Here is a 25332-nt window from a genome sequence, read left to right as displayed (position 1 = left end):
GCCGTAGTTGAATGAATTTTCTCTATAACGAACAAAATGTGGACAGCGGAAAAACTCCGACTTTGAGTTTGTACAATATTTTAAAAGCAATATTAATTAAAACATTAATTTTGATTTGACAGTTGTCAGAAATTTTATATATTTCTTAAGAGGATTTAACTTCTTTATTAAAGCAGATAATGATAATTTCGAATGAGATAATTCAAATATAAATAATTGTATTATGTTCATGCCTTAACCGTCATTTATGTAATTAGTTCGATCTTAATTAGTTGTCTTAAGTTCTCTGATCTATATTTCCGAGATATTGTACTTTTTTTCAATATGCAGTCATAATTTGAGTTTTTTGAAAAGATTCTGAGTGGGTTGTAACTGTCTTTCCGTATTTTATATATTCACTATTTTATTCCTTAATGCTCACTTATTGTTAGTCGAACAGCTAAATGACGGTTGCACTCTTCAAGCATGGGAATGGGAGAGACTCTTCCGGTTGCACTCTTAGACTGAATCTTTTGCGATTATTCTCTGGACTAATTTATGAATTCATTTTTTTGGACATCGCTGATGATGGCTCAAATGGAGCCGAAACATTCGATCTTTATGTAAGATTTTGTTAATTATTACAGACAAATTACTGCGTTTGTGTTATTGCTTTCAATCGCCCGTTAATTAATGAATTTTTGTGTTAGTTGCATTATCTTTTTTAAATAATTTGCTATTATTATATTTATATACCTATCTTTATATCTCTCTCCAAATATTCTCCCTTTTCTCCATTTAATAAAGTTATCTCGCTTTAGGTCCAAAAATATGTGGTCACATTAAGTATAAATCAATCTCAATTTATTATTATACATTTACTTGGAAAAGACAATAATAAATATGAAAGGAAATAACTAACGAAATATCAAGACTGTTACAGAAACAAATTATTATTTTTCAATAAAACTTTTTTACTTTATTTTTCATTAAATGTAGAACGTTTCAATTTGTGGAGGTGCTTTATACTTATTACTTTATAATATGATGCCTGATTGAGTATCAAATTATTAAGATTGCTTGTCAATTTAATTCGCGATATACTACAGTAGTTTAATTGCATTTATAAGTCCGGAAAAACAATTCGGCGCGCAGTTCGAATGACTACAAATGGTATATAATATGTGCAAGTACATATATAATTATATACAGTATATATAGTAATTCAAGATTGAATTATTTAAGCATTAAAGATCTAGCTTCGACCGTTATAGGCATTTTAATTTCTAGTATTGATTGTGTTCTCACATGTTCTGGTCTAAAAATAAGATTCTTATTGTTTATACTTATAGCTTCAAAACTATATATATATATATATATGTATGTATTTCTACACAGTACTGTTAAGTTATACGTATTAACATATCCGCGCGTCATTAAATATACATTATGAAATATACTTATAAAAAAACAAATATGTCATAAAAATGTCAAGGATGCTTTATTCAAATCTCATTTCAAAACATATTTGTCGACGTTGACGTCGCGCGTGGATCTTCGAAATTGACAACAACAGTTTTGCATTTTTCAACCAGGCGCAGGGAATCGCGCCCTCTCTCCGTCGATATGAAACTGGAAATGCGATGGACAAGGAAAAATGAATGGGCGAAGTCAGCGAGGTGCGGTGCTCCGAGTAACGGCGATCGGCACATTGGGAGGTAAAACGGAAAGTAAAGATACTAAAGATACCTACTGATACCCAGCGGAAAAGTCGAGGAAGGAAAAACTTAACGTGGAGGAAACTCCGCAGAAGGGGGTGGAGGAAGGGTGGGGAAGGAGATCGGAGATTCCTCGGGAACGCGACGATGAGATACGCTATCGTCGGACAAACTCATAGGCGATGCGCGACGAGATGAGGCGAGGTGTAGCGAAGCGAACGGGGAAGGTAAGGTAACTCCGCGTAATCGAAGGTACGGCTACACGGCAAAACTCAGGGGAAAATGTAAAGGAGGATGACGGGGAAAGGGAGGGAGGAGACTGACTACATGGAGTCAACGTTCCGGCCGGGTCAGCGACCACTCAATGCTCTCGCTCGCTCTCTCCCGATCGTCCCCTCTTTCTTGCCTCTTCGGCGCGAGAGCGGCTTCCTCGGCATCCGACGCCGCGCGCTTCCCGGGAAGAGGCCTTGTTTCCTTGTGGAATCTACGGCCTCCTTGCGAAAGCCCGCGATCCCCTCCCCCTCTCTCACTCTTTCTCTCTATCTCTGTTCACGAGAACGTCCTTGCGGGAAGCCGGATCAAGTCGTCGCACTTGCCGTATAATACCTAAAATTGATTTGATTCGTTAACACGGGTATTTTTTGTACAACTTTCGTTTACTAATCGAGAACTTGGCACATATTTAATGGTAGATTCAGTAGTAAACATGAGAACAGTCTATTTGAGATAGTAAAGGCAATGATTTTTTGTCACAACAGTACGGTAAACAGAACTTTTGTGTTAAACAACGCATTTGGACCGAGAATAAATCTAATTAAATAAGAGAATTCTTATATTTAGTCAAAGCGGATCTCAGTGCTTATATATGTACTTCTGTGAGAATTTATATACATATCTTCTGTAAACTCTGCGCTCCAAAATCTTTTTCGGTCTTGAAATTCAATCATGAACAGAGCCAGAGTAGTAATATTACTACTCTGGCTCTGTTCTATAAACTTATTAAATTGACAAGTAATTTAATAATTTTTGATGCTAATAAGCATCTTTATAAGAATATTATTAATAATCAAATGTTAATGGGAATCTTAAATCTGCGAATAATTTATAACGAAAAATAGAATTTGTTTGTCCTTACCGACTAAATAAATGATACAAGAAAGACTGATCTGAGATCAATTGACAGAAGGAGGAGACAAATAAACATATATAAATATTATTATATATGAATTTGGAATATTTATCTTTAAGCTTATCCTGGAAGTGAAAGTGCCTCACGGAAAGATTTTGCTGAATATCATAGAAATTTATAGAGACAGATCTGTGAAAATAATTATATATTGAATCGAGTATTGGACCATTAAAGTAATAGGACGCTCAAATAGCTAGTTGCTACATTGTCAAATCTTACAGCATTATTATCATGCTGCATAATTATTTTCAGATCTCTAGCTAAACAATAATATAAGTGAAAAAATGGACTGATAAAATGAATGACATAAATCATTTAAATATATTTTTCATTTCCATAAATTATATATCTATGTAATAGTTACATTTTTTTAGATAAACATTTTTTTAGCAAAACCGTTCTTTCCGTGTGATAAAGGTATAATGCTGCGCATATTCTATAACGAGATATCGCGTCGATCTACGCAACTTCCTCGTAATTTTAACGGGATGCGTGAATGTACTTTTACGGATTACATGCAAGAGTCCTCGAGATCGCGGCACAAGGATCAATCCCATGTGCATCGTTGAAAGGAATGCACTGGCAATCTGCGAGAGACCTGTCCTGTCGTTTCGAAAGTTACGTGGCCAGACACAAGAGCCACGTATACGAGTGTTGGAGCGCCCGTCCGGGAGAAAGTTCTCCGCAACGATGAATCCATTCTCCGTCCTCTTATGTCGCACGTAAGAAGATCGCAAAGTGGATCGACCTCGTCGTCCCTTTAAAACCCGGATCACACTATGCATTGGAGATTGAGAATTGTAAAATCAATCGGAACGAAACGGATTAAAAATTAAAATTATCTAATTACTCAAATTTTCATATTCAATCCGCAATCTTCATTCCTCTATGCTTCTAATCTGATAGAGACTTCATACTTTGCGACCCATCCTTCTGTCTATCTTCTGTTTCTGTTCGCGCGAATCCCGGATCTCGGGAAGGCTAATGCCCGTTTCCTCTTTCTAGTTTTAAGAATTTGAAAAGGATGAAGAGTAAATTGAACTGAGATTATAGTTAATCTACATTGGGTTAATCAGGGTTGGGTAAGTTAATTTTTTTTTTAACTAAGTTAAGTTAAAGTTAACAGCTTTGAAAATTTAACTTAATTAAAGTACAAGTTAATCTATAATGAAATTAATTAAATTAAAAGTTCAGTTAATAAAAACAGTAATTGAGGAGTTAAAAGTTAAATATGGTCCGAACGAACAACCAAAAAAAAAAAAAGAAAAAGAAAAAGTTTGACCATCATTTTACATAATTTTTCATATTTTTCCTTTCTCACAGCATATTTATTAAAGAATCTGGTTATTTTTGTTCACAAGTAACGATTATACAATATAAAATTACTAAATTATATACTCATTATCCTCTCCATTGTGTCTGAGGATTGATTTAACAAAAATCAAATTAAAAGTTAATAGTTACCGATAAAATGTAACTAAATTAAGTTAAAAAGTTAAGAGTCCAAAATTAATTAATTTTAATTTAACTAAGTTAAGTTAAAATTAATTAACTTTTTAACTTCTTAACTTTTACCTTTTTAATTTAGCACTATACCCATCCCTGACATTGGTAGAAACAGGCATAAGAAAGACAATTGAATCGCGGTTACAGTTAATCGGCACCAAATAAGAGAGAAGGAGAGAGAAAAAAAGAGAGAACTAACCGTTAGAATTTTATGAATTTTTATGCAGACGGAATTGATATTTGCTTTTTCGGTTGTGATAGATGATGGAACCGTTATGATTGAGAGAACTTCTCGATTACAGATTCTTGATAAAAAATATAGGCTGAGTATTATAATCGATCAACGGTGCCTGGGCCTCGAGAGAGTCTAGATTTCTAGATCCTGAATGTCATAAAAGTTGCGCGATTTTTCAACGCGAGACATCACTTTCTCATTCACGTTCTTTCTCACTATACGTATGCTACTTATATGCGCTCAGATTTTGCATATAATTTAAAGTTCGCAATAAATGAGAATAAACAAAAAATATCACGTCGCTGAATGCATTAATAATTAAATACTCTATCGATTATTAAACAAAGACTCAGAAGTACGAGCGCCAATTATATATATTATATCTTCTTCGTATATCCATTTCTACCAATATAGATTAATTTAATCTCGATTTAATATGTTCTTTATCTTTTTCTAGTTCTTAGGCTAGAAGAAAATAAAAAATTATTAAAGCTAATCTATTAATTGATAAAAATAAACGATAATAAATTAATTATTTGAATTCCAAACAGTACAGAAAATTTATGATAAATATTTATTACGTAACTAGTTAAAACGTTAAAAGTTAAAAAAAAATTAAAAAGTTAATAACTTTTAACTTAACTTAGTTAACTTCAAATGTATTAATTTTTAATTTACTATTTTAATTACTTTTAAACTGTAATTTATTAACTTCTTTTAAATTAAAAAATTTTCTATCTCTTTTAATACTAATATTTTTGTCTATAAAATCTTAAACATTAGAGAATTAATTTAGAAAAAGTTCAATGATTTTGTGATTAAAGACTCTACAATGAGAGTCACACCGAACGTAGCCAGTTTTTATTGGCTCACTAGGTTTTGTCAATTCTCGCTTATATTTTAATTACACTAATTTTAGGTGTCATAAACATTATATTTCAACATAAATATGAAATGAGGTGAAGAATTGTTGTAAAACAGTGCTGCACATCCACCCATTTTCGAAATTTTTACGAGTATTTTTTGTAACAAATATCTAGTCGATGTAGTTGTAATCATATGTGAGCAGTCGTTTCGGAAGTTAAAGAAAGTTAGATAAAGATTAAAAAAAGAGAAGTAATGCAAATATATACCCTTCTCTCTCGCTAGATTTTGACAAAAACGCTTTATATTATAGTATGACTCTTATCATACACAGCATATGTATAAGTAACTTACATGTGAATAAAAAAATTAAATTTACCTAATAATCTATATTGTAAGTTATTTATTAAAGTAATTTATCTCGTTTTAAAAATAATTAGGACATTCTGATCTCAAAAAACTTTTTCAAAATTAACTTTTTTTTAAACTTAATTTAATTCAATCTTAACTTAACTTTTATTAAGTTAATTTTTTATTCCTTCAACTTTTAACTTAATTTAATTAATTTTATAAACCATTAACTTTAACTTAATTTAGTTTAAAAAAAAAAACATTAACTTACTCAACCCTGATATATTATACTTTATTCTTGACGTGCGGTGCCAGCGCTCAGATTAAAAAATTATTTAAACATATTTAAATGCCAGAGAACTCTGAACGAAATCTATAGAAATCGTCGGAACTATTGCAGGGCTATCGAAAAATGCTAAAAAGTTGGCTGGAACTGGCTGTTAAGTGATACTTTACTCTTGATGTGCGGTGCCAGCGCGCGGTTTTAATTATTATTTAAAATTACTTAGAGGCCGGAACTATTGTTAAAATTTATCAGGAACTGTAGAACTCATCGAGAACTATAAGATTACTTGGTTTTCGATTGATTTTTCGAATTTTGCGGTGCCACGGGAAGTTAGCACTTCAAATTTTCATGTATTATTTTTTTTTAGCTAAATCAACGGAACTATTTATAAAACTTATCAGGAACTATAGAACTATTGCGGGTGCCAATGGAATTCGTATCAAAACTTGCGGTGCCCAAAGTTGAGGTGTCAATTTCACACACGTTACCACTTAACCTATTTTTTATTATATTTTCCATTTGGCACTGTTTTATATGCAAATGAACATTAGAAATTGTAGCTTGAGGTTTTGGACGCTTATTATTACATGTTTAATATTCCACCAATAACAAATTAGTTTGTTATAAATAGTTGTTATTAAAAAGTACTTGAAGACCAGAACTTTGAGCGAAATCAATAGAAATCTTTGGAACTACTGTAGAACTATCGGAAAATGCCAAAAGTTGGCTGGTGCTGGCTGTTAAATTGGTAACGAGTTTCGATAGGACAGAGTCCAAGAGTGTAAACCGGATCTCTTTGATGTCGGAATCCAGACAGACTTTGCTCGCTGGGACTTCAACATCGCTTTAATTATCATCTCTCAGGGGTGCATTATCTGGGATTGAGACACGATTACGTCTGCGGTCCCTAAATTAAAGCCCGGCTTAGCTTCTCGAATTACAGTCCTGGACGAAGCTAATCCGCCGAGATCAACAATAAGCGGTATCATTCTTAAATAATCGCGAGGAACTTAAACTCGTACATATTGCTCACAGGTAACGCACGAATAAAGCTTTTTCTCCATAATAATAATGAGCGTTAAAGAGAGATGTCCTTTTTTTTTAAATAGCACAGATTAGAATTTGCATTTGCACGTAAAATCAATACACAGAAAAAAATACATTTTGTATTTGTGTTAAAATCGATTGTTAAAATTTTGGTGTTGAATTTTTCATATATCCGAGTATTAATTTAACATAATGTAATTATATTATGTAAATATTTCATACTAAATTGATTTTCAACATTTCTTAGTGTTAAAATAACATAATTTATGAGTAAATGAACGAGTAACATAAAAATTATATATTTTAGACCGTAAATTCTAAGATAAATGAATAAAATGTGTTAATTTAACATATTAACATTAATTATAAATGTTAGTTATACATGTTAATTGTAGACTGTAGTTAACTGAAGAAATATGCTTCCACAATTTGCTTACATATTCATCTTGTGTTAAGTTAACACAAAAATTTGAGTGGATGTAAAATGTATTATTAACATAAATTTTCGAACTGCGTATGCGTCTGCGTGTGTGTGTATTTCTCATTCGACCAAATCGAGCAAATTATTTATGAATTCGTAAATTTTTGGTTTTCGGTACGGAATAAAAAACAACAAAATAAAAGCATGAAACGACTGACGTCGATCTCTTTATTATTGTCTAAAAAGAGAATCCTCTCGACAACGATTCGAAAAAACAACCTCGCTCGTAAACGCAATCTCAAATCGAACTGCTTCGCTTTCCAAATCGATTTGACGACGAGCAATCTCCGATGAGAACCCGATTCTTCGTTACGGTCGAGATATATCGCGTAAAAAACATCTCTCGTTCACCTCTCATATAACCGCGCGATTGTGGTCAGGGCCGGCAAAGTAAATTTTTCACATATGTGGAGTGATCAACGGGCAGAAGAATCTGGTTAGAGCTAAATTTCAATAATAATAAGTTTATATAATACAGGACGTCTGATGAATTTTAACAAAGTGCTCGTGTGTAGATAGGACGGACTAAACTGTGAGTCGAAAACTATTTTGCAATTTTCGCAATAGTCAATGAGATATTTTATTTCCAAACATTATCGAAAATAAGTGGCGCATAAGATAACTTTAAGATTTCTTTCAGAATTCTTTATGGAATATCTTAAAGATGTTTCTTAAAGAACTCTTACCTTAGTTGTTTAATGCGTCAATTTTAGACATTCTGCTCATTGGGTAACTAAAAAAAGTTGCGAAAATTGCAAAATGATAGAGGACTTTTCAATTCATAATTTAGTCTGCTTTATTTACAAACGAGCGCTTTGTCAAAACTTACCGAACACCCTGTATAAGTAACATTATATGCGCGCGCGCGCGTGCGTGTGCGGGTGTGTTAGTTATACATGTGTAATATATTACCTACATATACGTAATAATAAATAAACAAAAAATAATTATGGTAATCAGAGGAAAGAGATTTCGTTAAGAATCAATCAGAGCATGCAGCATTGTTTATTGAGATATCGCCAATAAAAAATCCAATAAATAACTTGTTAAAAATTTAGGTTAGATAGTAATTCGACATGTATAGAAATTCCACACATGCCAAATTCACATGTATGAAGTACTCCATAAGTCCACATATACTGTAGATCGCTGGCACTGATTGTGTCGACTGGTGCATCCGGTCTTCCTTTCGGTCACTTAAGGTGAGTTCAGGGAGACGCTATTAGCGCTATTTGTATCATTCTATCCTTGTTTTACGTCTAATAAACAACGAAGATAGAATGACAGAAGTAGCGCTATTAGCGTCTCCCCGAACGCACCATTAGTACTGCTGGCGCTAGCCAATCGTGGTCGGCGGGCAACAGATGGCCGACCAATCGCGACTGATGAGCAACAGTTGATCAACCAATCCCGCGCTGCAGACGTGACACTCGTTCTCTTTCAAGGAATCGAGCAGTCCGAGCGTTTTACTCTTCCAGATATTCCTACACTAAATCCACCGACAGCTGTTACATTCTCTCTTTCTCTTTCTCTCTCAATCTCTTTTGTTCATATAATTTATTCTTATTGTTTTTCTTTTTACATAATAGAAAGGCAAGGAAAGGCTTATAAATGAGCAAATAAGATGTATATTTAATAATAATCTTTAATATTATAATAAAGAGATGGGACATTTCGGCTTACTTTTATTAGCCATTTTCAGTCATCATAAAGAATTAATTCATAAAAATGCAAATCTCAAATAACATTAAATGATACTAAACAAAAATCACATGACATTGCAATTTTCCAAACAATAATTTTCTCTTTAAATTTGTTACAACGGCCTGAATGTGAATTCATAATTCGTAGCCATGTTTTACATGTTAAATATGGGCTGAGTCAAATATTTTAAAATACAGAGTAGATCGTAAAGTCAAGACAGTAATTGCATATGGATACCCAATATTAAACTATATCATTATGAGAAAGAAGTTAATTACAGTCGTTAATTTTGAGAAAATTAAAGTTAAGAAAATGGGCTTATAGTATGTCTAAATATCTGATTCTCTCATGAACATCCGTCATGTTTGATATGTATATTCGATATATAAATTATGTATGTATCTGATACGTATCCCTAATAATGCAAATACGCGTTCAAAATGTACTAGGTACGTTATATAACCTATAAAAAAAATCAGATATGCATAATTGTATAGCAATTACATTCAACTGTATAGATATTCAAATATGTTATAAAATACAAACTTACCTTTGATTTACTATTTAATTTAAATTATTTTTTACTATTTAACTTAAATTTGTTTCACACGGAATTGTTTCGATCAGCACTAAAAATCCAAGCTTGACCGAAATAAGCTTTTATTTCTTGACTGTTGTGTATTCACATCGGGATCTAATATGATACTTTAATATTGTTAAATTTGTTTATTCTTATATAAATTCAGATAATAACCGCGCACAGAAACTTGATCAAAACTGTCCGTTTATGATTTTTTAAATATTATGTAGTGCTACTACGCCATCTTATGACGTATTGTTACATTCTGTTAAATATGTATCAATTACATGTTTGATATATATCCATACGTTTAAATATGCACAATATACCTGCTACATATTACATATTACATACGTATTTCAATTTGGATATGCACAATATACATACCTGCTACATATTACATACGTATACGTATTTCAACTCGGATATTTCACATCCATTTAATTACATATTTAATACATTACATTTGATATGAAATGAAATGCAATATAAATGCAACATAGATACGTTTTTAATATATATTTGCAATGAAAAGTGTATGGATATCTTATCGACAAACAATAACAACGTTACATACATAAATTGTATTGCGGTGACTATAATGCTTTCTACATGGGGCAAACAAAGAGAAAATTAAGAACGTGATTAAACGAGCATAAAAATGGACTCGTCCAAACACATTCTGTCATCTTTGAGCACATTTTGAAATTTAACTATAGATTGGGACAACATTAAAATTTTGGATTTTGAACCGAAATATTACAAAGATTAATCGGAAATATTATACAAGCAAATATTATAAAAAAATATTATACAAATATTATACAAATATTTATACAAAGCAAATATTGTGTAAATATTATACAAGCAAACGGACTTAATTTAAAAAAAGATACGGAGCTGTGAACTTGAGGATGAATCCTATTTTAATATTATTGAGGAATTAAGAAAAGGTCACATAAACATACATCTTCGCCAGTTCGTTATGTTAAATTATTTTTCATGTACATATATACTGTCGGTCACATTTCGTTTTGCATTTTCACATCTCGAAGCGTAAATATGACGAATGTTCATGAGAGAATCTTATAATTATAATAGATATACATATAAGCTCATTTTTTAAACTTTAACTTTCTCAAAATTGACGACTGTACTTAACTTCTTTCTCATAATGATAATAGTTTAATATCGGGTAGTATCCGTACGCAATTGATTTCTTGATTTTGCGACCTAGGTATTCTGTATTTTAACATTCGATTCAGCCCATGTCTACATGTCAATAATGAATCACGGACTCATCTTAGAACATATACTGAAAGAGGAATTGCCTATGCTGGTCCGTACACCGAAGTGAAGCCAACATCTATGCGAGAGACTATTGAGTGTCTGAACAAATGGCAAAATAGTTTAAGAGATATTAAGCTATGAAACTGGTCGGACACTCTTAAAACTCTAGATCGCCGGTTCAAATCTCAGTAGTGACTTCTTTTTATTTTTTTTTGCATTTATTAAAATTTTATGTTTAATATCATGTAAATTATTTGAGATTTGCGTTTTTATGGATTAATTCCTTATAATGGATGAAGATGGCGTAAGCCAATGGATGAAGTAAGCCAAAACAAGCCCATTCCTTTATATTATAATGTTAAAGGTGATTATTATATATACATTTTGTTTGCTCGTTTATAGACCTTTTCTTACTATTTTATTGTTGAATATATACGAGCGCTCCGTTTCTTGTTTATTATTTCCGTATTTTTGTTTTATTTTGTATTATTATTATTGTTACCCTGTTACTATTTTCCTGTTTTCTTTTCTATTTTATTTGTCATTTTTTTCTTCTTATTGTTAGAAGGCTTGGCCGCGTTCCGCAGAAAAGCAGCTTTGCAAGCTTTGCAGCACTGTTGTAAAATTCATGAATATGATTGGTTTATATATTTAGATCCAGTGAGGAACCAAGGGTAAGATCAATCACATTAAAGAATTTTACAACACTTGCAAAGCTGCTTTTTCTGTTGAACGCAGCCCTTGTCCTAGAATATTAATTGTCTTATAATAGGTACATTAATAAGCTCTTTTATCTCCCTCTTGCTCTTTAACAAGTGAAAAAGCCTGTCTTTTTCTAATAATAGTGGTAATAAAGAGAAACGTCATACCAACCTGTTGATCGTGGCGTGTCACTCTCTCTCTCTCTCTTCTATATAAAATGTGACGCGTGCGCAATCGCTTTACGTGTTACCTCAACGTTCCGTTTGGATTTGTGCTTGCGAATCTAGATAAGGAATGAATCGGGAGTAAGTGTCTCAAAGAATGATCCGTTTCGTAATTTAATATCTATTATATTCTTGCACAATCATTTTAATCAAACTTGACCGCACACGCATACATGCACGAATACAAACCGGCGATCGTTGCGACGCAAGACCGGTACGGATATATTTATGCAAGCGCGCTTAAATATGCATGAATACGTATCTACAATCTGACTGGGTCATCGTCGACTATGCGTGTCGATATGTATAAAAAGTGCAAATTTATTGCAATCACATCATGACATTATCGCTTTAAGCGCCTTGCGAAAAAGATTGAGAAACGCAGGAAACAACGAGTGTTGTGGCGTTATGACTAGGCGAAATCGGACGTTCTGGTATTTCCGACGAAGCACTACGTCTTTCGATCATTGTTCGTTGAAGACGGTAACGATCGTTGTCAACGCAAAGAGCCGACGATCAATAATTGTGGCCGAGCAGGCAAATGATCCAACAGGCGCCGAAAAATTTAAAAAAACGGAACGATTGGCGAGGAAAAGATGAACGGCTTTATGCAGATTTATACGCGGTGGGCCATTTTACGGGACCCACCCAAATTTCTCCGTCGGTAAGGCAAATACAGAAAAATAATTCAGACAAAACTTGTTCAGGCCAATTATGGGGGTCATTTATCTGTGTTAATGATTTTGACCTTCAGGTCGATTTTTAAGGTTATTTGAAAGTCAAGGTCATTTTTTTAAATGGAATTATATGAATTTTTTTACATAATATGATTCCTCTAATTATTCTGCATATAAAAGTATTAAGGTAGCGATATCAAAAAACCAATAGTTTACGAGATATTTTATATTTCATTGTGGCACATATTGACATAAAATATTAAATAATTCGTAAACTATTAATTTTTTGATAACCGTACCTTAATACTTTTATGAACAGAATAATGAGATGAATCAATTAGTGGAAAGAAAACACATAGTTGCTTTAAAAAAATATGTATGCAAAATGAATAATTTTTTAAATAAGCTAATAAAAGTTAAACAATTTTTTAACATTCTTTCGATTTTAGTATAAAATCCACTGTACCACCTTCTAATTTTGCGTTTACTTTAATCCTGTAAAAGGATTTTTTATTCCGTTCAGTCAATTCGAAGATTTCTACACGACTGTAATGTGATAATTTGGTCACTCCAGCATTCTCTTAAGGAGATCCTAAAGCCGCCTGTATTATCGACTAAATCATATAATTTTTGTATAACAAATACTTTTTCTCTTTTACAGATTCGAAAATCCTTTTCCAGGATTAAAGTATATAAGCATTAATACGTGTTTGTGAGATGGAGTTTATGCCGAGAACGACAAAAAATTTCGAAATTGATATATTTTTTACCATTTCTTAGTGTAACATGGCGTCTCAAGCTGTCAAGTCGTGACAACATTTGCTTGATACGAAAGTTTTGCAACCTATACTTACGAAATAGTGATCCACAAACACGTAGTTTGCACAAACAAATAACGTCGAGTTCTTAGAATTAGACTTAGACGCTTTATCGCGACGAATTTGTTATACGAAAATTGACACGAATGTGCGACTGAATGTATCATAGGTTGCGTGAGATATTGGTGTGGTAGTATATACAGATATGTCGATGCGCTGGAAAAACAGCGACATCTAGTGATTTTGTCGAAGTTCGAGCTTCGCTTTAGGATCCCCTTCTTTAACTTGTTAAATATTTTAAACAATAAGAATCTTATTGGACCGTACATGTGAATTAAAACACAATCAATAGGAAATAGGAAATAACGGTCTGTAACGGTCTAAGTTGGATCTTTATTCTAAATATATTTTAAATAATTAAATAACTAATAATGATATTATCATGTTATATTTAACAGAATATATAGGGTGTCCTCTAATCTATCAGGGTTGTTAAATGCGTTCAACAGAGCAAACTAATCAGTTAGCGCTTAGTGATTCTTTGATATGATTGGTTTCTACACTTATTAGATTCAGCAAAGAACTATAGGCAAGAATCAATTATATATATAAGAAATTTAGAGGAAATAGGCACAACAGAGAAGCTATCAGCGTCAGGGCTGTATGGATCGGTGGCAAGACAGAAGTTTACCAATATGGAGGAGACTAGAGGTCTGTTCTTTCTAACTGCACAGTATATACCCTCTAAATTTGAATCAGTGGATATTCACTGATATCAGTGCCAAAAATGCCACTGGTAATCAGTGAATGAAATGTGAGATCCCTAACCTAGCTGATTTTTATTATGTGATCTAACCAACCTTGTTTTAGTGCATAAATTCAATAAATATGGAAGATTGAAATTAACATGCAAATATCAGTATTTTAGTTATATAATGCTCGAACATTCTTCTTTTTTTAATTGAATTTCACTGATTATCCAGTGCCAAATATGCCACTAAATAATCAGTGAATATCTACTGATTCAGATTTAGAGAGTAGAAGATTTCGTTTAGCTAATAAAGACGGAGGACAATCATGCATAACTCAGAGCGGTGATCTATCATTTAGCATCACGCGCCGCTCGCGCTGGTGCGTAGCCATTGCTGCTTGTAGTAAACAACTCGCGCGCTTAGCAACCATGACTGGGTAGCTGCTAGCTGGGTGGCCATTTCTTGCTACGCGTTTAGATTTGGCGGTAGGCCGGGCTTATTCGGCAATTTTTAGTAATTAATTTCTCGTTAACTAACTGCGAAAATTGCAAAATGTACATGAAAATTATTATTGAATAATGAAAATACATTTTTCTTGATTTAACTATGTATATAAAATTTCTTCATATAAGTAAGCTATGTTGATTTAACACTATATAATAATCTTATATTTCACGATTTATATATTTTGAAAAGAAAGATAAAATCTCAAAATAAGAATTTTTTTCTGTGTACTAATCTAGTGTAGTGCGAGTGGCCAAGTTCACTATTAATCCACAGCGTTGGCGCGGCCGATGCTGCGATACCCTGTGCCGCTTTCCTCGGCTATTTTCCGTACTTTCACTCATAATTGCAGCGATGCTTAATAACAAATTAGCTTCCTCGTGTTTTCTTCTGAGTGCGTGGCTATGATTCGACCGCTAAAGAAAGCGGGCTCACGATCGAAAACTCGGAATTTCTGACAACGATTCCACCACATTTTGCAACGTTAATGGTGGTATTCACCATTGAAATTGAGGTCGGGGGTCTTCTCTCCGGGACACTTTGTATTACGCGGCAGGAAGCCGCATAAATAAATATTTCATCGTGGCCGCATAATCGCAGGGCTTATTACGAAATGATACCAAGTTCTGTCGAGTGTCGAGGAAATATGAAATGGCTGTGTTGTGTGTGACTATACTTATAAACAAGAAATATTAAATCAATATTTTGAAGTATTTATTTTATATGAATTTTATCAAGATTTTTATGTAATATTTTATAAATTTTTTAAATATTTTGTAATATTTTATAAAGTTTTAAAAATATTACCTAATACTCTCTCTCTCTCTCTCTCTCTCTCTCTCTCTCTCTCTCACTTTTATTCTTACATTTCCTATAGAGCGCTATATCGGGGAAAGAGCGTCACTACGTTGTACATACGTCGTCATCTGATGCACACGAATGCGCAGCCTACTCATGCAAATGTAAAATCAGTGGACACAGAAAAATGTGAGCGTTAATAAGTAAATCGACTGTAGTCACAACTAAGCAGTAAAGACAATAAAAAAAATGAGTACACTCATTGTTTACGTGTAAATAGTTGAAAATAAAAAAACGTGTTGATTTGCAAAGCAAAATAACAATAATTCAAAACGATCAAAAGACAAGCAAATAAGATGTCTCTCGGTCGTTTTGAATTATTGTTATTTTGCTTTGCAAACAAACGAGCGTTATATTATATTATTCGTGTCGATTTGCTTACTGCTTACGTTTTTCAATTTGCCACTGTTGTAAGTCCAGGACGCCGATACATCGCTATACGTTCCTGCGATCACTAATTAGAATAACCTGAATAATCGCGCGCGCACGCACTCGCGCCATTTTCTCTCGACGACTTACGCGTGCTCTTTTGACCAGTACACTGGTCACTTAACGTCACGCACGGAATCCCGGAGTATCGAAGTACTCTCTTGACGAGTATTGATGCTGCGGACAAAGGTGCGGGAGACTGTCGCGCGAGTAAGAAAACAGCCCATCTTGTTCCACGTGCTCGCCACATGGATCCGCCATGAGCGATAACGTAGCGCGGCGAGGCGAGGTGAGGTGAGGTGATTAGGTGAAACGCTTCGGGTGGATGTGGTCGAAGAGAGCGAGGTGACACTCGGCGAGTGGAGCGTCTGCGCACCTGGTGGCCCTGGTGGGCCTGGTGGCGCGACCACTTCGAGATTTTCTGCCTTTCCTTTCCTTCGCCGCGCGTCGTCGATTTTCCTCAGCGCGGCGGCTACGTTTTGTCCTCGATGGGAGAGCGAAGCGACAATCGATGAAAATTCGCGAGTAAAAATCTTTCTCACTTTGCCGCGCTTTCCCATCCCGAGTAATTTCCATGTTTTTCTTCTCATTCTCGAACGTAGATTTGTCCTTTAGTTGAATTTTTTGCATCTTTCCTCTTTTCATATTGGAGAGAAAAAGAGAAAAGATGAACTGTACATACGCCAGAAGTGCAGCTAAAAGAGAGACAAACTTTCATTAGATATCTTCCATTTCTTCTCTGCTTCGCCATCTCTTTTTTGCGCTCGGTTTCCCTGTCACTCTCTTCTTCCCCCCCCCTCCCCCCCCCCCCTCTCACTCTCTCTCTTTCTATATCCTCCATCCTCCTCTTTCGTTCAACAGCCGAGCATGCAGATACTCGACATTGCCCCCTTTCTCCCCCTTATCTGCTTTCTTCAGGAGGCCCGATTCCAAATACAGCAATACTTTTTCGAGCGACAGCTATAGAGTAGTATTTCGGAAGTTCGCGCTAGTTGGAAGGAGTAAATAATCTACTAGCAACAAACGGTGCTCAAAGTCAGGTTAACATGGCGATACGGGTACTTCTCTCTCTCTCTCTCTCTCTCTCTCTCTCTCTCTCTCTCTCTCTCTGTTCGTATTTCTTCCTTATTCTCGGTAAATCCAATTTCTGAATCATTATCTTCACTTGTGCACCCGTTCTAATTCGGCGCGTTACTTTAGCGCAAAAAAATTCTGCTGAACATTGATGTGTTAATTTTCACTGTTCTTGTATCAGTGAATATTCTTTCGCGGTGCGCAACAGGTTCCCCTCTTTCTCCGTTTTCCCTGCTCTTCTCGTTTGATTCCCGTACACGGCTCGACATCGGCGTACACCTGTCCAACTCGTTATTAACCCACACAGATCTCGAAATTTCGCTAGATATTTGTTTCATTATTTGCTTTATGCGAAGGAGCGAGAGGAAAAGAGAGATTGTTTCATGGCGTACAAGTGTTTATCGCTTTTTCTCCTCCCTTCTCTCTCTCTCTCTCTCTCTCTCACTCTTTTTTTTCTCTTAATGTCTGAATACTCGATGTCTTCTCGCACACCGACGTAACTCGTCATTAACGTCGGTTGAAATTCCGCGTGATATTAATTCGTTTTTGCTGTTTGCTCGACAAGAACACCTTCCGTACGGCGTGCAATATCTAAACATTTCCTTCTCTCTCTCTCTCTGTCTCTCTCTCTCTCTCTCTCTCTCTCTCTCTCTTCCCCTCTTCTCTCACTGTAAGCTGTAAGACACCTGAGCGAGCCAGGCGCTCCAGCCAACGAGAGAGAGGGGCCGCGTCGACGCGCAGTCGCCAGGTGAGGCAACTACGACGACGTGTTCGCCTCGTTACGCTCGGTCGGGGGAACGTACGGTCAGTGCTGCACAGAACCTTGCAACTTTCGACGGCGTTCCGTCCGCGAGCGACCGAGGGGAAAGAGCGAGAAAAAGAGAGACGGGGAGCACCGAAGTAGCGTCCACTGCCGCTGTCGAGATCGATTCTGCTCCGCGCGTGAGCTCCGGTTTGCTTCTTTTTTTTTTATTCTTTTCGGTTACTCCAGGTGTGCCGCCGTCGGTCGGACCGCCGTCAGATCCATAACCTCAAATCGCCGTGAGAGAGAGAGAGAGAGAGAGAGAGGGGAAGAGTATGTCGTGCGTGGCGAATAATCAGTGAGCGATCAGTGATAGGGACGCTCCGGCGTCGGGACGTCGCGCGAGTGTGTCAAAGAGCAGCGACAGCGGAAGAGGGAGGAAGAGAGAGAAATCAGACTCGGAGCAGGAATCCATTTTGGAGCTGCCAGGTGCGCTCCTACGGGAACGATGACGGGAACGAGGATGGGAGGAACTGGGGGAGGAGGAGGAAGTAATTCGCAAAATATCCTGGTCACCCTATACGTGGCGACCGCCGGCCTCCAAGGAAACGCGCTCGGCTCCGACGAAGAGGAGATCACGCTGCTCGTCTACGTGCTCATCGATGAGCTGCAGAATAAGGTAAGGTAACGGCGAAAAGAGAGACAGACGAACGAAAAAGAGGAGAGAGAGAGAGAGAGAGATCGCGCTCGAGGCGGAAGTGGTTCGCCACGGACGAATTGATTCTCGGCTCGAGATTCGCATCCCTGGAATTATCCTCGGTTGAGAATCATTAAGCTAATGTCCGATAATCCTAATAATGTAGATTAACTTTAATCTCGGTTTAACTTATTGTTTATCTTCTTCCAAACTTCTCTAAGAGTTAGAGATAAAGTTAAAGAGTAAATTAAGTTGAGATTAAAGTTAACTCATAAAAACGAATCGGAGATATTTCTATTTTCGGGTCCTCCGTAGCTTTCGAAGATCTTTGAAGCTTCGCTTTAAATTATGAACGCTATGATTAACTTATATTGTTGTTTAGTTCTATCAATATATGTTTATTAGCTTTAATCTCAATTTAACCTTACATTTTTCTTTAAATTTTTTGGAGTGAAAATCTCACTTCAAAAGAATGGAAATACTGCCAGTATGAAAAGAGTGAAAATATTTGCACTCTTGAATAAGAGTGATAGATTTTCACTCTTTTTTTTCTGGAGTGAGATTTTCACTCTTTTGGTATGCGATTCACTTCAAAGGAAAGAAATCTCCCTCCTCTTTTGGAAAGAAATCTTACTTCAAAGGAGTGAAAATTCAAGAGAGCAAATGTTTTCACTCTTTTTCAATAATGGCAGTAGTTTAATTCTTTTGAGCGAGATTCACTTCAAGAAATTTAGAGAGTTCTCATCTTCTTCTAATTTTAAAGATTAAAAAAAGATAAAAAATAAACCATAATTAAAGCTAATCTACATTCGTAGAAATAAATCTAAATCACTGCGGGAGCTAAATAAATCATCCGGGCCTCGATCGGACTCCGATTACTTTAATCATCGACTAACTTGTCGAGCAATGTGCGTTAACGCGGACAGAATCGTTCGTTGTTCGACGGGAAACAGAGAGATTCAATCAGGGACAATGAGATCCTAGACAACAAAAAGTGTCTAAAATCAGGCTATAAGACGTTTTTTGCGTCTAAAAGACGATTTAAAGACTTCTCATGACATAATTTTAGACTTTGTGTTGTTTGGAATTGTATTAAGTACACATCGGGTATACACACCTACGAATGAACGTCGAACGAAGACCGAAAGCTTGTTATTTGTTGTATAAATGTCGCACAAGTTTAATTGCTATACGTAATGAACGTAATGAACACCGAATCTAATCGAACGCTAGTATTCGGTGCAATCAAGAAAAGGAATAAACTGTTTACACAAATACAAACATGAATCCGAATGTTCGCGTTTGCTGTTCGTTCGGTGTTCGTTTGCTAAATGTATACTGAGCTTTAGTTCCGCGAACAGCTTCATCCGTCGGTTGATTATAACAGGCCTGTCCAATTTGAGCTCCCCGGAAACAATTTTTGTCTCTCGCTGTTTTTCTGATGTAAAGTCGATAGTATTTGAGTAAAAAATTATTGAAAACCAATATTTAGCGATTTTTAATAATTAATATCTCGTTAACCATTGCGAAAATTGCAAAATGATGGAGGACTTTTCGACTCAATTTAGTCCGCTCTATCTACACAAAAGCGATTGACAAAAATTTACGGGATACCCTGTATATGTACTTGCATATACATGTACTATATTTGTAGTCGTTCAAACTATGCGCCGAATTGGTTTTTCGGATTTATAAACGCAATTAAACTACTGGAATATTTATTTACAGTTTTTCGGCACATTGACATCTTGTTAATATGATGCCTGATTCTGCATCAAAATTATTAAGAATTGCTTGTCAATTTAATTTAATTCGTGATATTATTCCAGCAGTTTAATTGCGTTTATAAGTCCGAAAAACCAATTCGGTGCGTAGTTTAAAAAACAAATATGGAAAAATATATATGCAAGTATATATAATACCTATATACTCGTATATATATAGTATATATATAATTCACATTGAGAGAATTATTTAAGCATTAAAAGATCTAACTTCCACCGGGGTATAGACATTTTAATTTCTAATATTAATTGATGTTCTCACATGTTACGATCTAAAATAAGATTCTTATTGTTTGATTATTAAAAGTCACTTTTCGCGCGATTAGTCACTATTCATTTTAATGTCATTTTTTACGTAACCTGTTGTCCTGTTTGGAAAGTTTTCCTCTTTTTCTTTTAATCTTGCAGCGCGAAAAGATACACTAAGAAAAAGTTGTTGATTTTAAAAAAAACATTAATTGATTCAATTAAATACGGCGGTCAGAGGATGTGAAGCAAATATTTGTTAATTCAAACAAATAATGTGTTTTAAATTACAAAATTTTGACATGACTCACGTATATTTAACTTTAAATTTAATCTTTAAATTTAACTTTTAAATACATAAATACTTGAACCAAAAAATCACTACGAACTAAACGCGTTTAGTCAAGTTAACGCGTTTAGTTAAGTTAGTTTTTTTTCTGTGCGCCGCCAATCATCGGCACAAATCGCTAAATCGCTCTGGAAATTGATATAAAACAATAACTTTCGTCGCTTCAAAAAACGCATTCGTTCGAACGTGCCTTCTTGCATTTTCTCCGCTAGGAGATACAGGTTGTATTATGTCCTGCGCGTTAAGTCACAAGTCACGCATCCTGAACGGTAAGGCAAATCGTCTTCAAAACGAAAGAGAATAATGCCCATGTTTATATTATAATTTCGTTTCTGCTGAGAGATTCCTTCGAAACTGGTCTCGAAATAATTCAACAGATGTATCTTGAATCAACATTCGTGACGTTTGCGATTCAAGTGAGAAACTCAGATAAAATTTATCCTGAGACACTTGAATCCACTTCCCGCGTTTCGCCAAAAAGTGAATAGAAATGAATAGAGAGTATCATTAAGACGGACAGAAACCATGGCGTGTTTACATAATTTGTTTAAAAAGAACAATTTTTGTTTATTTTCAGAGAAACGTTCTTCTTGTTAGAATATATATGTATATAAAATATGTGTATGTGTGTATATACGTATATGTAGGGTAAACTTGAGTAAGATAGCCATCTTTAAAATGGAAAAAAATATACTTTAATTTTCGTTATCTTTAATAGTGTTATATTAATATATCTTTTCCGCCATACAGAAAAAGATGGCCAAGTTTACCCTATAATATATACCTATATGTATATATACATATATATATTATATATATATATATATATACATGAAAAATTTCGCATATGGAAATACTACAGTATACGTTACATATATTATAGATTTTTGTATAAGACATAAATTCAAAAACAAACCTCTTGATAGTTGATATCTAGAGATGTACATGATTTACAAATGTAAAAATACATGTATGCATCACGATTAGAGATGAAAATGACCAAATTTTACGATAATTTACTCAGTAAGTAATTTACTATAAATTAGTCAGTAATTTATGTAGGCTGGTAAAATGGTAATTTAAAAAAATTATAAAAATAAGGTAATTTGATATAAGAATATTTAGTCATTAAGTATGTACCTACTTAGTAAATAGTAAACTAAATTGAATAAAATTTAACATATTCCTTAAATTAAATTGTAAAGAAGTTAAAACTCCATTGTTTTAGTTAAATTAACGACATATTTTTTTTGCAGGAGCTGTGGCAACTTATAGGAATGATTAAGAATAATTCAAATTGAGTATAATTTGACGTAGTGTACGAATTGTGTATATAAATTGATATAATTTATAAATTAAAAATAACTTACATTGTGGATATATTGGTGCGGGTGAGAATGCTCTCACGGAGTACGGGAAATTTAGTCCAAGCAACTATTTGATGTTTTTGGATGAATCCGAAATATATTTAGAAAAGTCTTGTTTGTGTCGCTGATGTTGATCTAAAATACGCCCTAAGGACGTTATTTGGCCTTTTTATACTAAAGTTATTTATGTAGATTTTAAGGATTTCCAAAAACGTTATCCTACGATAGTTTTTCGCAAAGTTATCGTTAGTCACAAAGTTGGCCAATTTTTGCCCACAATTTTCCTATGTCATAATTTTTTTGAGCAGTGTATACATATATATATATATGTATATATATATTGAATTGTGCGTGATCTTGTAAACACAATTTTGAGTCGTACGTTATTTCATATCGTAAATGTACGTTATTTTATATCGTAATTTTAAATTTTATGCGAAAACAATTATAAAAAATATATTGTGTAATATAATTTTTGAAAGTTACTTTAAAAAAAGAAGCAATAAACATATATGTTTACACATCTATATAAAAATTATTTATGATATTTTTTATAAGTATATATTTAATAAATAAATACTTCATTACAAGTATGATTTTGAGCTGATTTTAAATCGCATGTAATTTCGCGATTAAAGATCCAATTGCATAATTGCGATACTAACGGTATATCGCAAAATCACACATTTCTAGTTTACCCTCGAATGTATGGGTATATATTGACAGACGCAATAACTAATCTCGTGCCAAATATATATTTTTTTCATAAAAAAAACAATCTTTCATGAGTTACTTATCTTTTATCTTTTTCAGACGTTACACATCTTTTATTGAAGAAAGAACGTTTCTCTAGATATTAAAAAAAAAATAAAAATTTTCAAAAATTAGAAGTTGAAAATGAAATTTTTTAAAAATCTTTAAAAAATTTAAAATCTATTTAAATAAATAAAATTTAAAACCAGAAAGGTTTAGAGAGTGAGTGTGCGGCGCGCGGTAGTTGAAGCGCAAATAGTGTGTAAAACACATTTTGATTCAACATAATTAAATCCATCGGACTTTTCGGTTTAATTCTTCGAGCCATTTTTAGCGTTAAAAAAATAATAATAACTCTACGCTTTTTAAATAAGTTATGTAAACACACGTACGCGTTATGGTTTCCCGCTGCGATGCATTCACGATGAGACTTTCGCCAACAATCGAAATCTACTTAATAGTACGGTATTTACACTATCTGCAATTAAGTATAATGACGATTTTATTACCGCTAGGACTGCGATGTCGCTCTTTTGGACCTAAGCTTATGTAAATGTCTTCTCTTTGCGTACCGTAAAGAAGATTGTAATTCGATAAAAAGAAGAGCAGCTAATCAGCATGTTTCGCTTGATTCAGACTGTCGGTCTAAAAGTCCTCAAGTTCATTGTGGTCCTGAATAATTATAGATGTGAGACGCTTTTTTCTCTATTAAAGCATAATAGATCCTAAAAGTACTCGTAATGACACGTGGCTTTTCATAACACGCGAATTGCGGTTTGCCTAATTCAAATCTGATAAGAAGTATTCTATTTATTTAATTAATTTGTAATTTAGATAATTTTATTAATTTTTTACGTGATGCTTTTTTTTATTAAACAACTTGCGTTTTTTTTATTTCTAGCGAACTAGCACGCAAGTTGTTTAATAAAAAAACCAACAAAAATATATTTCTATAAATTTTTATTTAGAAAACTAGAAACAAAAAATATTTAAAATATTAAACATGTATTAATAGGTACAAGTTTAGCTGTGTTAGTTTTCTATACGGAGAAAATTCTCTTTTAGAATTTACCATGAAAAATCATGATTTTAAAAGATATAATAAAATTTCAGTAATTTTAAAATACGTTAAACAGTTTATGATTCTTTATCGTTTCAAATAGAATAGATGCCAAGTAGTGTGTGCAATAAGCATGAAATATATAATAAATTTTACAATATACAGCATGATATTTTCAGCTTGATGTTAGTCGCTCAAAATTTCACAATGGAGCATGATAATTGATCGGCTATATCCATGATACTTACTTTATTTTTACTGAATTTATGATACTTTCTTATTTTTATTAAAACATTACTAAAGCTGTTTATTTGCGAACAGTACGTGCTGCTGATAGACATGGCGGAGTTTGATTTCTCGTAAGTAAAAAAAAACTGCAGAGAATAAAAGGCGCAGCATTACAAGATCATTGAATTGGGTTTGAAAATGGAAGTATATATAAATAAGAGTATTTTGATAGTTTTTAGTTTTACACAAAAATTAATTCAGGAATCCTGATAATTTCTGCAAATTATATATGTGCTAAAATGTAATAATATAATGGCAAATGATCCGTATTACAATGTAATATGTAAATTTTAAGAAGTGCATTGTAAATATTTTGTCTTAAATCTATTTACAATTTGCTTGGCAATTTTTATTATGTAGTTTTATAAAATTTCTTTTGTATATTTAAAAAATTCCTATGTGATTATAGATAATATTAATTTAATAGGTTACCAAAAAAATTGTTCCACGTTTATCACTAAACATGGTAAAATTTGTAACGAATTTTATGATAAAATGTAACGAAAAGTTTTCTTCGTGTAATTCGCTAGGTTAGCATCTTAATTACTGCTATATAGTAAGACGCACCGTGTAAATCAAATCTTAGTGCTGTAAATCGAATTATTTGTTTGTATTTTTTCGTTGTATTCGGTGCACTAAAGAAATTGATAAATCGAGAAGCAGTTCAAAATCGTGATAGAGATCAGTCGAGTTTACACAACAATGATTTTATATCACGGAAAGATCGAGACGTTTTCGCTCATCGAGCTCATGTTAATTAAGTATCGTGATTAGCAAG

The 25332-nt window shown here is 33.8% G+C and overlaps 1 protein-coding gene and 1 long non-coding RNA gene across 4 annotated transcripts in view; one reads left to right on the top strand and one right to left on the bottom strand.

Annotated features, from left to right (window-relative positions):
• Nucleotides 1–1483: 1483 nt before the first annotated feature.
• Nucleotides 1484–12335, bottom strand: LOC108730445 (uncharacterized). Of its 2 annotated transcripts, XR_001936977.1 has the most exons (4): nt 12104–12335; nt 3737–3887; nt 3402–3663; nt 1484–2303 (listed from the first exon to the last, which is right to left on the bottom strand). It is a non-coding gene; the product is annotated as an uncharacterized lncRNA (long non-coding RNA). The 2 variants fall into 2 exon arrangements; XR_001936976.1 differs by lacking the exon at nt 1484–2303 and having other exon boundaries at nt 3297–3663.
• A 5658-nt stretch (nt 12336–17993) lies between these two features.
• The window catches only part of LOC108730456 (RNA-binding protein fusilli), a 55795-nt gene continuing 48456 nt past the window's right edge, over nt 17994–25332 (top strand). The window contains exons 1-2 of one of the 2 annotated variants that reach the window (XM_018460166.1): nt 17994–18220; nt 18381–18689. In XM_018460166.1, the coding sequence (XP_018315668.1) occupies nt 18519–18689 (171 nt within the window). In that variant the 5' untranslated portion in view covers nt 17994–18220; nt 18381–18518. The other variant, XM_018460165.1, reaches the window with a different exon arrangement.

This window comes from Mycetomoellerius zeteki, unplaced genomic scaffold (assembly GCF_001594055.1).
Source record: "Mycetomoellerius zeteki isolate Tzet28-1 unplaced genomic scaffold, Tzet1.0 scaffold92, whole genome shotgun sequence".
NCBI lineage: Eukaryota > Metazoa > Arthropoda > Insecta > Hymenoptera > Formicidae > Mycetomoellerius > Mycetomoellerius zeteki.
Note: the sequence above shows the minus strand (reverse complement) of the source record. Positions and strands in the feature narration are given on the sequence as shown.